The 13,211-nt window shown below is 43.9% G+C and overlaps 1 protein-coding gene across 1 annotated transcript; it reads left to right on the top strand.

Moving 5' to 3' along the window:
• The first annotated feature begins 3,863 nt into the window (after positions 1-3,863).
• Positions 3,864-5,085, top strand: LOC109314226 (actin-85C-like). Its single transcript, XM_019541256.1, has one exon. It carries the CDS (start codon positions 3,941-3,943, stop codon positions 5,072-5,074), a length of 1,134 nt encoding a protein of 377 aa, XP_019396801.1. The 5' UTR covers positions 3,864-3,940; the 3' UTR covers positions 5,075-5,085.
• Positions 5,086-13,211: the final 8,126 nt, after the last annotated feature.

The following is a 13,211-nucleotide window of genomic DNA, read 5'->3' as shown; positions in this document are numbered from 1 at the left end:
AAAAAAAAAACAACTAGGTGACTGTGGCATCAATGCCTACACAGTCAGATGGGTGGCAAATTGGCTCAATGGTTGCACCCATAGTGGTGGTGGACGGGTCATTTTCGACCTGGAGGGATATGGGCAGTGGTGTTCCCCAGAGCTCAGTCCTCGGGCCGGCATTGTTCAATATCTTTATCAGCCACTTGGAGGTGGGCGTGGAAAGCACGCTGTCCAAATTCGCTGATGACACAAAGGTGCGGGGAGAAGTGGGCACACTGGAGAGGAGGGACAGAATCCGACTAGATCTAGACAGGTTACAGGGGTGGGCAGATGAGAATAGGATTGAATTCAACACAGACAAGTGCAGGGTGCTGCATCTAGGGAGAAGGAGCCTGAAACACACCTATAGGCTGGGGAACTCCCTTTTCAACAACACAGTGGCTGAAAGGGATCTTGAAGTTATTGTTGATTCCAGGATAAACATGAGCCGCCAATGTGAGGACGAGGTCAGGAAGGCCAACCGCACCTTGTCATGCATCCACAAATGCATCACAAGCAGGTCCAAGGAGGTGATCCTCCCCCTCTATGCGGCACTGCTCAGGTCGCACCTGGAGTACTGCGTCCAGTTCTGGGCACTGCGCTTCAAGAGGGATGTGGCTAACCTTGAGAGGGTCCAGAGGAGGGCCACCCGCATGGTCAGGGGGCAACAGGCCAGGCCCTACAAAGACAGACTAAAGGGCCTGAATCTATTCAGCCTCCACAAAAGGAGACTGATAGGGGATCTGGTGGCCATCTATAAACTCACCGGGGGGGACCAGAGGAAAACAGGTGGGGCTCTGTTCCCCTGGGCACCAGCTGGGATAACAAGGAATAACAGCCACAAATTGATTGAGAGCAGGTTCAGGCTTGATATCAGGAGGCATTACTTTGAGTTAGGGCTGCCAGGCTCTGGAATGGGCTCCCAAGGGAGGTGGTGCTCTTCCCTACCTTGGGGGTCTTCAAGAGGAGGTTGGATAGATATCTATCTGGGGTGTTATGATCCCAGCACTCATTCCCACCCAGGGCAGGGGGTCAGACTTGATGATCTGTTCAGGTCCCTTCTGACCCTAGAAACTATGAAACTATGAGAGCTTATAACCTACATCAGACAGGGCTGGGTGACCTTTGAAAGGAATGTGACTGCTGCTCCACTTCCAGATATGGGGAAATTATTTTAAAAACCCTGATATTTTGCACTTGCAAGGGTCATCTCATCTAAGGATCTCAAACATCACACTTCATGTGACCTTTTACGATTTCACCTTTGCAAAGAATGCATTCCTTCCATCTTACTATAACCCAGCTGAGCTTTGAGCAACTGAATTTTAAAATGAGTCAATGTCAGAAGACACACAAAAGTACTTTGATGTCATATTTTTACATCATAGCACCCTTTTCTGATGTTACCCTTATGACATCAAAGAATCAATCCATGATAAAAATGTATACTGATTTCTATAAGCCTGCTATGGGCAATTAAATAACATTATAAATGCCTCAGATCTAATTCTGGTTCTATTTGCCTTTATTTTAAAAGACATTTATATCAGAAGATTTAGACCTGAACTCTCACAACCTCAGATCAGGAAGAACTGAAAGGAGAGTGTCAGACATCAAGGTTGACCAGCTAATATCTACTCGGGCCCTCAAAAGATCCTGGACCGTCTTGCTTATCAAAAAAAAAGAAAACTAGAACCCTTCTAAATTGTATTTAATTGCTTACGATAAAGAAAATATATCACCAAAGCCAAACCATCAGTAATATTAACTTAGTTTAATAATATTAAACTAAATTAAGAGTGGGATGAATTAAGAGATCAATCTTAATACTGGTTTGGATTCAAATCATCAAATGAGTTAACCCACTACACTAATGCTAAAATGGATTAATCCTGATATACCCCAAGTAAGAGTCTGAGGTGGGTGTCTATTTGGTTTTAAATGACAACTAAAAAGTCTCTCCAACCAGTCATATAGAACTGATTAAATAACTCAGCATTGAAAACCAAGTCATTTGTGTATAGACCACAACCTCAGAGATAATTATCAAGCCTCCTTTTCAGATTCTGGTTCCTATAGAACGGCTCACCCTTCCTGTCCCAGCAGAAATACTGCAATACAAACTTCTGGTACTTCCATATCCCTTAGGACACAGAGCCCACGATGCAACACAGAGTGCAGGACATGTGCAAGTGAGTCATGTTATGAGGCAATATTTACTCTGCTTACAATATCTGCAGTATAAGGCTTTTTACCTGGAGAGCTTTCTTTCAGGCACCTTCTTGTGAGGCTTTTGCAGGTGTTCACACAAGTGAGTAGGCTTTTGCTCCCATGCTATAAAAGGTGAAAAAGAAGAGACTAACTGGTTCCACTGGCTAATCAAATGACAGCAAAATAACAACAAAGATACTCTAGATACTAGGGGGCTGCATGTGCTTCAGCTCCCAGACCCTTCTGACTGGTGGTTGAATAGACGCTGGAATTGCATTTAAGGAACCAGGCAGGAACAGGCTGCTGGCACTGGCAGAGGGCTTGTTGCTAATGGGCTTCCTTTGGGTGAAAGGGCTGGCCCAGGTTGGCTGTCTATGTGACTTCTCCTCAAGGCAATTCGTCATAAGGATTCTGCAGTGTCAAGCATAGCACAAGAAGCTTGTTGCCCCTAAAATCAAAGTACTTGCCCTTGGTTCTTAGGCGTCCTTGCTGTTGCTGCTGTAAAGTTCTTCCCTCTGAAGCCTTCGGACAGCTGGGCAAGCCTTCCCTAGAATCACACAATCCAATCTGATAAATTTTGAATTAAGTCATTCTCCGTTCGTGTCTGTTTTAGGGAAAGTCCAATTTAAATGAGCAATGTAAAAAAACTGCTCTGTATTTTACACACTGCAAAGGCTGCAGGTCTGTAACCCATTTCTAAGCTCTCATGTATGGAAAATTTGGATGTGAGGACCACGGTATCATCTTCTGCAGGAGAAAAGATTTGGAAATGATGTTATGTCACCAGTTCATTGAAAACGTGACACAAAATCCCATGAAAGCGTTGCTTGCTAGAGTTCTTTTTGAGCACTTGCTCACTCCACATCCATCCACCAGAAAAATTAGAAAATAGGTTTGGCAAATTTATGAGCACAATAATCCTTCTCCTTAGGAAGTGGGCTGTAAGTCAGAAAGTTTATCTTCTGGAATCATCCCCCTGACAGAGAACAGTTGCTTCAAACCCTTTAACAATGAAACCCTTTAAAAAAATACAATTGTTCAAGTTTATATAAGTATGTATTCTCTTAGGGGCCATTTCTTTCTCTCCCACGGCATGTCGAGGAATGCATTTACGTTCCATAGGATTTAAAAAGTTGAGCATCTGTATTTGTTTTCCACCAGTTTCTATGCCCTCTGAGCCATTTATGGGACTCAGATACATGGAATTAGGCCTTTACCAGGTATTTCCACCATCCAAGAGCTGAAGTGCAGTGAGAACTCATTTTAATTTGACCTCTTCATAAATATCTCCACGAAGGATGAAAAATCTAGTTGGGGGGAAAAAAAAAGCAAATGCAGGCAATAGAACCTGCCTCCAGCCTCCACCTCCGTGTAAGAGTCTGAGAGTAGTGGTTGTGCCTCTGTTACAAGTTATGTGGGGGAGAAGGAGAGTACAGCTTCACTTTTCAGTCTGGAACTGGCGAGGACAGAAGCGCCAGCAGGAACCGAGGCAAACCTCTTCCCGCTGTTGAGCTGCAAGGCATATGCCCTCCCAGGCCTTTCGGGAGGAAGATGTAGTCTCAGGACGGCTTTGAGGAGCTGCCAGCCGTAAAGGAATTGAGCTCTTTGTGACTCAAGAATCTAGAATATTTGACTAGACGTTCTGTGCCTGAAGAAATGTGGAGCCGGAGAGAGTGCCGCTCGGAGACTGCTTCCATCCTGCCTGGGGATGTTTGATCCCAAAGTTTTAGAAAGCCCAGCTGTGATTTTGGACAATGGCTCTGGGCTCTGTAAGGCTGGCCTGTCAGGAGAACAGATGCCAAGGTCAGTCATTGCTTCTGTCGTAGGCTACCCCAAATCCAAAGCTATCATGATTGGAGCTGGTCAGAAGGACTATTACGTCGGAAAGGAGGCCCAGGCCAAAAGGGGCATTCTGACTTTTAAGTACCCAATGGAACATGGCATAGTGACTTCCTGGGATGATATGCAGAAGATCTGGAAGTATGTGTATAAGTACGAACTCCGGATGAAAGCCAGCGAAAGGCCAGTGCTCCTGACAGAGGCCCCGCTGAACACACTGCCTAACCGAGAAAAAATGACCGAGATCATGTTTGAAGGCTTCCGAGTGCCTGCCATGTTCGTGGCTCTGCAAGCGCTGATGGCTCTTTATGCCTCAGCCCAGACAACTGGATTAGTGCTAGACAGTGGAGATGGTGTTACCCTTACGGTCCCTGTCTACAAAGGCCATTGCTTACTTCATGGTGTTTCCCGCCTGGATTTTGCAGGAAGAGATATTACTAAATACCTTGCTAGGCTTCTCTTGGAGAATGGACACTCATTCACAAGCACAGCTGAGGGGGAAATTGTGAAGGATATCAAGGAGAAGCTGTGCTATGTGGCCATTGAGCCCAGCCAGAAAATGAAGGAGAAACCCAGAAAACTCACACGTGAATATATTCTCCCAGATGGAAATGCCATCCAGGTTGGCAACCAGCTGTTCAGAGCTCCTGAAGCCCTTTTTGTGCCAGCTAATGCTGGTATCTCAGCACCAGGGATTGACAAAATGATTGTCCAGAGTGTTAAGAAATGTGATGGACGTATCCACTCAGATATCTTGGGGAACGTGGTATTGTCTGGTGGATCAACCCTCTTCCACGGTCTAAGTGAGAGACTCCTGAAGGAACTCCAGGTGCAGACCCCCAGCACCATTCCTGTAAAGATCATAGCCCCCCAGGACAGGATGTTCTCAGTGTGGATAGGTGCTTCTGTCCTCACCAGTTTAAAAACATTCAGGGACATGTGGGTCACAAGTGAAGACTACAAGGAGAGGGGACCAACTGCACTTCAGAGAAAATGTTTCTGAGAAGAATGACTATGGGGGGGAGTGCCAATCTGAACAGCTGGGGAGCAGCTAATAAATCATTGCAAAAATAATTGATTTGTAGTAAATGATTTTATGGCTTGGTAAAGAAAGATCCCTTGTGCATTTGGATAAAGAAAGAGCCCTTGTTCGCTGCATTTTTGCTATCCAGCATGTTGGTTTTAATTCCAGAAATGTGTTGATCCTCCCTAGCATTGCAAACAGTTTCTCAGACTGTTAAATGCTAGAGAACAAGCCACCTCCATCCTATGCCTCTCAGGGCTGGCTCCCTGCCATTCACCATAAGCTTCCAAAGAGACCTCTAATGAAGAAATAGAGGTCTCTCGGGTATTGTTGACCCTTTGCTGTAGTGCTGGAGACCTCTTGCAGTGGTCCTGGCAAGCTGGGGAGAGCCCAGAAAAAGTGTAGCATCTGAATTTCTTTATTCATGTGAAATGAAAAAGAAGTTCTGGCCATTAAACTGAAGCTCTCAGAGAAAATGATCCAAACTTTGGATCTTGTCTTTGCTAATGATTCGTCTTGTAACACTGGCTGAGACATTTTCACTGCCTTTTGTATCTCAGTTGACCCACTGACAAAATGTGAATACCACTTCTTACAAGGATGATCTGAGACATAATTGAAATAGGGTAGTCATCATCTGGGAATGCTGGGTGAAAGGTGTTTTTTTTCTGTTTTGTTCTTCTGACATCCCCAAATACCCTTTTGCAGAATCAGCAGATCCAGATGAGGTCTGAGTATCTGGGGTTTTAGCTGCTTATCTGAAGGAAGTTTAGTAGAACAACTGAGAATTTAACCATTCCTGAATCAGTTGGTTGACATTGCATTCTCCTTCAATGGAGGGCAAACTCATAAGGAAAAAGTGCCATTCCCCTGATAACATTCAGGAAAGGTTGAGAAACTGGCAAAAGATAGCAAGTACTTTGAATCTGTAAATAAACTGGCTTTGTCTGTGTTCATTTCATAGTTTCACAGTTTCTAGGGTCAGAAGGGACCTGAGAAGATCATCTAGTCCAACCCCCTGCCATGGCAGGAAAGAGTACTGTACTTTTCTACAATCATTCTTGTAAATGAGCTTTATACAGTCAGGAATGCCTGGCCAAATATCTGCAAGCATAACTAGTCAACAGAATTTTGAATTGCATAGCTAACAATTGTAGAAAATAAAACTCACAGCTAGAAATTCTCACTTTTGGGGGCTTTTACCACCTTTAATTTTCCCTCAGCCTGAAGAAGTGTGTATGTACCTGAAAGCCTACGAAGAAAGATATTTTTTTTTGTGATTTCTTAGTTGGTCTAAAACTCTCTGAACCAAGAGTTTTAGAGTTTTCCATTTCTAGTTGTGAGTGTATTCCAAGAAGCAATTTGAATTCATGTCATTGTACTGTTACTATGCTCACTTCATTCAATCAGAGTGAAACGACTTAGCGAACTCTGTAAACTTCAAATAGTTGCACTGTATTATTCTTAATTTATAGATCATTAGTAGATTATTTTTTAAAAATCCATACAAGACACACATTTGAAAGTTTTATGAAGATATCTGTGGCCACTTTGATAATAGAAAAATGATGACATTTATCTAGTGAAATAATCACTATGGGGTTATTCAGTCAGGTCTACAAATGGGTCCTTACATTGCACTGCTGCCCACAGATACCTTGGAGGTGACAAACAGGTTTTCTTTCTGCAACTTGTCCTTCATGCATCTCCTTAAAAGCTCATAAGTATGCACATGTATCCTACATGTTTGCAGGCAAAACCTGTGGATAAGATCATACCTACCTCTGTGCTCAGATCCTAGTTCTGATTTCTAACTGCCCCTAAGAATTACTAAAGCATTTTTTAACAGGATGATGAACAGGAAAGGAGTAAGTGGTAGACTGAAATTCTGTTAGAAGTGTGTGAATAATGGGAATGGCAAGGGAGGACTGGAGCATGCAACTTCGGGACATGTGACTTCAGTGCATCCACATGCTGCAAAGTGAGTGAAGTTGAGGGATGGGCCATGGCTTAGCCTATATCTTTAGTTTTATCACTAGCAGAGCTTGCCGACTTGAGAGGTATCCATCCCCAGGGCCATAGTTTCATAGAAGAGGGACCTCTGAAGATCATCTTGTCTATGCCTCTGCTCGAGGTAGGACCGCTCCTGTCTAATCTGTTCAACCAAACATGTGTCTAACCTGCACATGTGTAAGGGAGATTGATGTAGGTGATACAGGAGTTTAGAAAGCCACATGCACCTGAATATTCAAGGGGGAAGTCTGCCATGCAGACATGCCCAGTATTGCCATAGCTGCCTGTACTTTAAGCTCAGTATCTGAAGTAGGCCTCAAGGTCTGTGGTGGGGCCCTGCTCCTGCACGTTGCCGCTATTCTACTTCTTTGAGAGAGCTCTTGAAGGGACTGACCTCAATAATTCAATTAAGCAAGGGGGGGCAGTTTTTCTGTTCATCTCCGAGATCACTTACCTCAGGGGAGGACTTGCTCCACAGCCCTACCTGGCATTTGGAGTCCAGGCCCCTCTCCAGCAGCCACTGCCAGGTGTTTGAAGCTGCCTGACAGTCCCACAGTTCAGTCCAATGCCTAAGAGAGCCAAAACAAGACCTATTTTTACTGCTGAACAGAGCCCAAAGACTGAACCAAGGACTCAGGGGGTAAAACACGAGTGGTTTAATTCACTGCATCACTTAGACCCTATGGCTGGGTACAGACGTTCAAAAAGCTGCCCAAGGTGGAACTGATCTAAGTTGCACAGCTTTCTGTAAGTGGAATAGTTTAGATCGGTAGCAAACAAAACACACATTTGCCCTTTGGCAGGGTGGGCAAACCTTAAACCAAGTTCTGCCATTTTTATGGGTGCCGAACTTCTGTTCTGGTACAGGTATAGACCGGTTTCCAATCACTTATACTGGTAAAAGTGTAATGTTCGTACCTGGCCTAAGGGTTGAAATTGTTGAGATATATGCTACTCCATTAAGTCAATGTGTACACTCAGAGTGCTTACAAAGCTGTTATGAAATCTGATTCCGCAATCTTAAATCTTTCTTCTATTACAGCACGTTACCTTTTAGCAGCCCACTGGAAATGTGTAAACAAACGAGGTACAACTGTAGACAGTTTAAATATTTTACAGCTCACTGACTTCCATATGAGAAGGGATTTACAGTAACTTAAGTGTTTAGACTCCTGCTCCAATAATCCAATGCAGATAAAAATGCAAAACACATCACACTGGAAAGCATGGGAAACTTGACAAGAGTGGAACAACTCAAGATTGCTGTCAGGATGGAAAAAATAAAAGGCAAAGAGAACTGCTTCCCTGCCAATTCAGACAGACACACGCACATTCAAACAGAAAAAAATGTAAAACTTGAATATCTCTGCAACCCTTTAATGATGTTTTTTATAATCACCAGGCAAGACATCTGTCTGGTATCATCTATGGTAATTTACAACAGCTAAGGACGTGGCTCACCGTGATCCTTCCACCTGAGCATCTCAAGCCAGATTTAAGGTAGTACTGAAGAGCAGCATTTGCTGTTTCCATATTGTTCCTAGGAAGTGGCTTGCTTGAGGTCACACAGGAAGTTTGTAGCTTAGCTTGGGACGAGACCCAGAACTCTGGACTCCCAACCACTCAGTTTAACAACTATGCTACACTATTTTACAAGGTCACAGTCTGTCACGCACCAGTAATTCCTGACCAATTTTTACATGGTCTTGAGTTCCCTTGCGGATCTGTGCCCCCCTGAACATTTTGGGTCTCTGCTTTTTCTGCATAAGTAGAAGCAATGATCCTGCCTCAACCTGCTCTGGCCTGTGTTATACCCAGCCATTCACCATGGCTCTTAGTCCTTCCCACCTTGACAAAGGATGGTCTGCTAAGTAAGATCCTAGCAGGGGTCTTGAGAGATCAGGGTCCAGACCCTAACCCTACCACTGAGTCCTTGTGTGACCTTGGACAAATTCCTTAACCAGTCTGAACTTCTGTTTCCCTCCCTATAAAGTGGGATAAAAATACTCCCTTTTCCCCATCCTTCACCTCATTTGTTTATGAAGTATGTAAGATTTCAATAGGCAGGGACCATCAGTTATTGTGGACAGCACCTTGTTCGGTGCAATCTTCATTTTGGTTGAGGCCAGTGATACAGCCATATGAAAATGGTTTTTTGCTGGTACCAAAGTTGACTTTAAAATAGAAATAGGAAAGGTCAGGGGAAAAGAGGCCATACCTGCAGAAACACCCAGCACCAACAGTATACACATATCAGTTTGCTACTGACACTCCCCCCCTTCCCCTTTCTGTTCCCCCCTCCCCCATTTAGCTCGCAGTCCAGTCACAGCTCTCAATTCTTCTTTGAAATGTCAAGCAGTATGTCATTTGGTACTTTCCCTAGTGCTTACAATTTGGAGAGTTCATTGCCCAGGTGTACAGGGTAATGTCAGGCTAGGACAACACAGATTCATTACCCAAAACAGAGCGGTTATTGTCACTCTGCCCATTTTCAAATGCAAGTCCTTGAGAAATGTATGAAAGCTCTACCCTTCTCCCCACCCCCTCCCCCGTTATCACGTGCAGAATAAAAGGGCTGGCTTCAAACATGTACAACACATAATAATTTTCTCGGTTATTCAAATATCCTGTTTCCCTGCCCCCTTTCCTTTGAGAAGGGAGCATATGCTAATAAGATGCTACTTCACTTCTGTGTCTCTTACAGGTTGTTAGGAGAACGATAGCAGGCAGGGTGTACAGAAAGCAGGAAGGAAAGGAGTAAGTTGCCAGCTGGATAGAGCTCCAGCTGAGTCCATTTCAGAAGATGGGCAATAAAACTTCCCTGGAGGAAACTGAGGAAATACTGCCCTTCTGTTTCTCTGTCCATGTTAATATGCCAGTGCCCAGCTTGGCTCATGCCGGTGGCAATAAATAGAAGATAAAATAAAACTGCTGGTAGGAAATAGCAGAGTGGATCAAACCTGGGGTCCAGCTACCCAGCATCCTGTACAGTGACAAACAGTGACCCATACAACATGCATCAGAGGGAGGTATAAGAAACCCTCACCAGGCAGAAGTGTTTAGAGGTGTCCTCAGGAGCCAGGTATGAAAGCAATCCCTTACACCATCTAGATTTGAGAAGCACCCAGTGTGGGGTAATATTGCCAGTAGAGGCAGAAGTATACCCAACCTGAATTCCCTTTTGCTCTAAATGAATGAAGCTCCATTTCTTGACACCAGCAGAGCAACCGGTCCCATCGCTTTCATTTCTTCCTTTTTACGCTGCTGGACAAAGACTTGGGCATGATGAATATTACAAGAAAGGGTTAAGGCTGTTCCTGGGCTTTGCCCTATGGAGGTGTTGCTAAGTTAAGTACTGTTTGCTTCTTGTTGAGAGCAGTTCTGTATTCAATACGTACAAGCACACATGCACTCACCCCCCTGGTTTTATTAAGCCATTCCATACGAGTATTATACATACATTTTTTATTTGGAAAACTTCAGAGTGCCTTTTTTCACACACAGTAAAGTGAGCTTTGCTGAAATTCATTAGTCCCCTTTTCCCTGGTGTGTAAACAGATACCTCTCAGTTATGCAACTTTGGGGTGCGCAACTATGAAAAGACCAGAGGCAGCCAAAAAAAGCATTGTTCTGAGCTCAGATGTGTAAAATATTCATATTCCATAATGATAAAAAAAAACCTTCATAAAATTTTTACAAAGGAAAATACATATTGTCATTCCATTCCCAGGGCTACAGCAGCAGTAATTTCCAGGCCAAAATGTTACATGGGTTTTATATTTATTTATGTGTCTGTTCATTTATGTTTTGCACAGTTAATCCAAAACTCATTAACACAGATCCAGACTTTTGGTACCTACTTTGAAACTGGTCTCCATAAGGGGTGAGCACCTGTGACTCCAACTCAAGTCAAAGGGAGTTGCAGGTATTGAGACCCTTCAAAATTCAACCCCCAAACTTGTTGGTGGTGTTTCATTATTTATTAGTATATTGGTACGTAAATGTTCCAGCAGAGATCAGCATCCCCGAGTGCTATGTTTACAGACAGAAGGACTGTGCCAACAGACCTTGAGGCCAGAAACAAGGCAGGAGAAAAGAAATATTCCGATTTCCATTTTACACATGAGGAATTACATGAGTTGCATGAGGTTTGGCTTAAGTATGTCGCAGAGTCAAGAACTGACCTTAGATGGCCTGCAGCAATCCCTTGACCACGAGGTCATCTTTTGTGTGTGTGTATGTGGGAGGGAGGGAGTGATTGAACGTGTGAGTTTAAAAGCATTACAAATAAAGACAACTCAGAGAGATGCGATAGCCAGGACACAGAGAATGGCCGTTGGGCAAGCTGAGAGAAAGTGCGAACGCCTAGAGGGGTCAGAGGAAAATTATCACGTGTTGAATCTGTAAGGCCTGAGCAGCTGGCAGTCCTTGTCTTCTGCAAGCCGTCTCCCATGCGTAGTCTCACTGAGATCACTAACCATAAATGCCATTTGAGAACTTGTGCTGTGCCTTCAAGAGAGGCAGCACAGAACTTGTCCCCCAGGTGGATAAGATCATCTTCAAGCTACGCTCCTGGGGCTGCTTCAGGGAATGGGGAGGTCTACAGTGTACCCCAGACAGTCCAGGGGCCTGTGTAGTTTACGGCAGCCTCCCCTGTCAGGCCTGCAAGCTACAGCACTGCTCAGACTCTACGCTGCGTGGAGATTTCTCAGCGTGGAGCCTTATGGCTGTCCTTTGCTGTGACTACACAGGGAATGTCATATGCCCCCACAGGACACAGGGTTTCTCTTGACATCACACTGCATCTCAGCCCCAGCATGGAATAGCTGGGGCAGGGATAATGATCTCATCCTTGGTGATCTCATCCAGGTATTATCCCTGCTTTACAGGAGGGAAATCTGCGGCACAGTTTTCCTCCAGTTCACACACATACTGAGCCGGCACACGCTGACATCCACGGGAGTCTTAAATCTTTAGGCTCATTTCACTGAGCTTTGTCTCTGGTCCTTAGGCTGGAGCAAGGTTGAGAATATACATCAGACCTCCGGATCCTATCCACTGCTCCATGCTGCCTTGTGTGAATAGGGACTGTGTGCATGTGCAAGAGTTCACAGAATTGGGTCCTGGGAGCCCAGCAGCAGTAGAAATTTTTAAAGCGATACTATAAATATTCCTCAGGAAAAGAGAACTAAAGAGCAAGCGGAAAGGTTCTGAATATAAAATATAGCATAAGGCAGTGAAATATTATAAAGATATATGAGGGGAAGAGAATGAGAAACTCCAAAACAACCAGTGCTTTAGATATGTCTTTTATCTAAAATATAGCTAGTTAAATGTTTCACGTAGAACAAGTCCCAGGGAACATAAATCAGAGGTTGTAACTAACCTTATGTAAAGACCTCAAAATATAAGTCCTTGAGCTCCCACATTTTCAGGCCAAATATTTTAACTGGAAAAGTCTGTGAGACAATGAGTATGAATATTGCCCAGGTCTTTAATATGGTTCTAACTAAGATAATGTATTTTACACCCACAATTAATTATGTACCAAGTAAAGAAATAAAGCCACTGCAGAAAAGCTTGATGGAAAAATTGTGAGCCTGAGTGATAGTTTGTAAGGAAACCATGTGATATGATGTGACAGCTGCCTGTCACCTCTGTGATGCACTTGGAGAGGGAAAGAAAAGAAGTGATATAACTGCATTCCCTTTGCAGACTCCCTTAAGAACAGTTTCTGGTGAATGACAATTATTAGACTATCTTTCTATACTGAGAAATGGGCAACCTAAGTATCCCTTTGGTTAAGGAACAAATTTCCATCTGGCTTTTGCCTTGCAATGTGTTTACTGACATTGGACAAAAAGGGCATTTTCTTCCTGAATGCTGCTTCTGATTGCCAACTCACTATCAGAGAGAGTCAAGTTAGAAAACTAAGTTGAAGCTGTAACAATTCATTAACTGGCCCCCCCAAATCCTGCTCCCAGCCCCACAAAGGTGCACATGGTCAAAACAATGAAAGAACTGATATCATAGGTGTACTATGCAGAGAGCTAAACTGCTGGGAAACCTCTCCCATGGCATTTAGCACCCCCCTACACGCTAG

Source organism: Crocodylus porosus, unplaced genomic scaffold (genome assembly GCF_001723895.1).
Source record: "Crocodylus porosus isolate Cpor-Errol unplaced genomic scaffold, CroPor_comp1, whole genome shotgun sequence".
Classification (NCBI taxonomy): Eukaryota; Metazoa; Chordata; order Crocodylia; family Crocodylidae; genus Crocodylus; species Crocodylus porosus.
The sequence above is the reverse complement of the archived record's forward strand: the minus strand, read 5'-3'. Positions and strand labels throughout refer to the sequence as shown.

What these genes read in the sequence shown, in the direction of transcription:
- LOC109314226 (XM_019541256.1), top strand. Translation starts at nt 3,941, where the DNA reads ATGTTTGATCCCAAAGTTTTAGAAAGCCCAGCTGTGATTTTGGACAAT.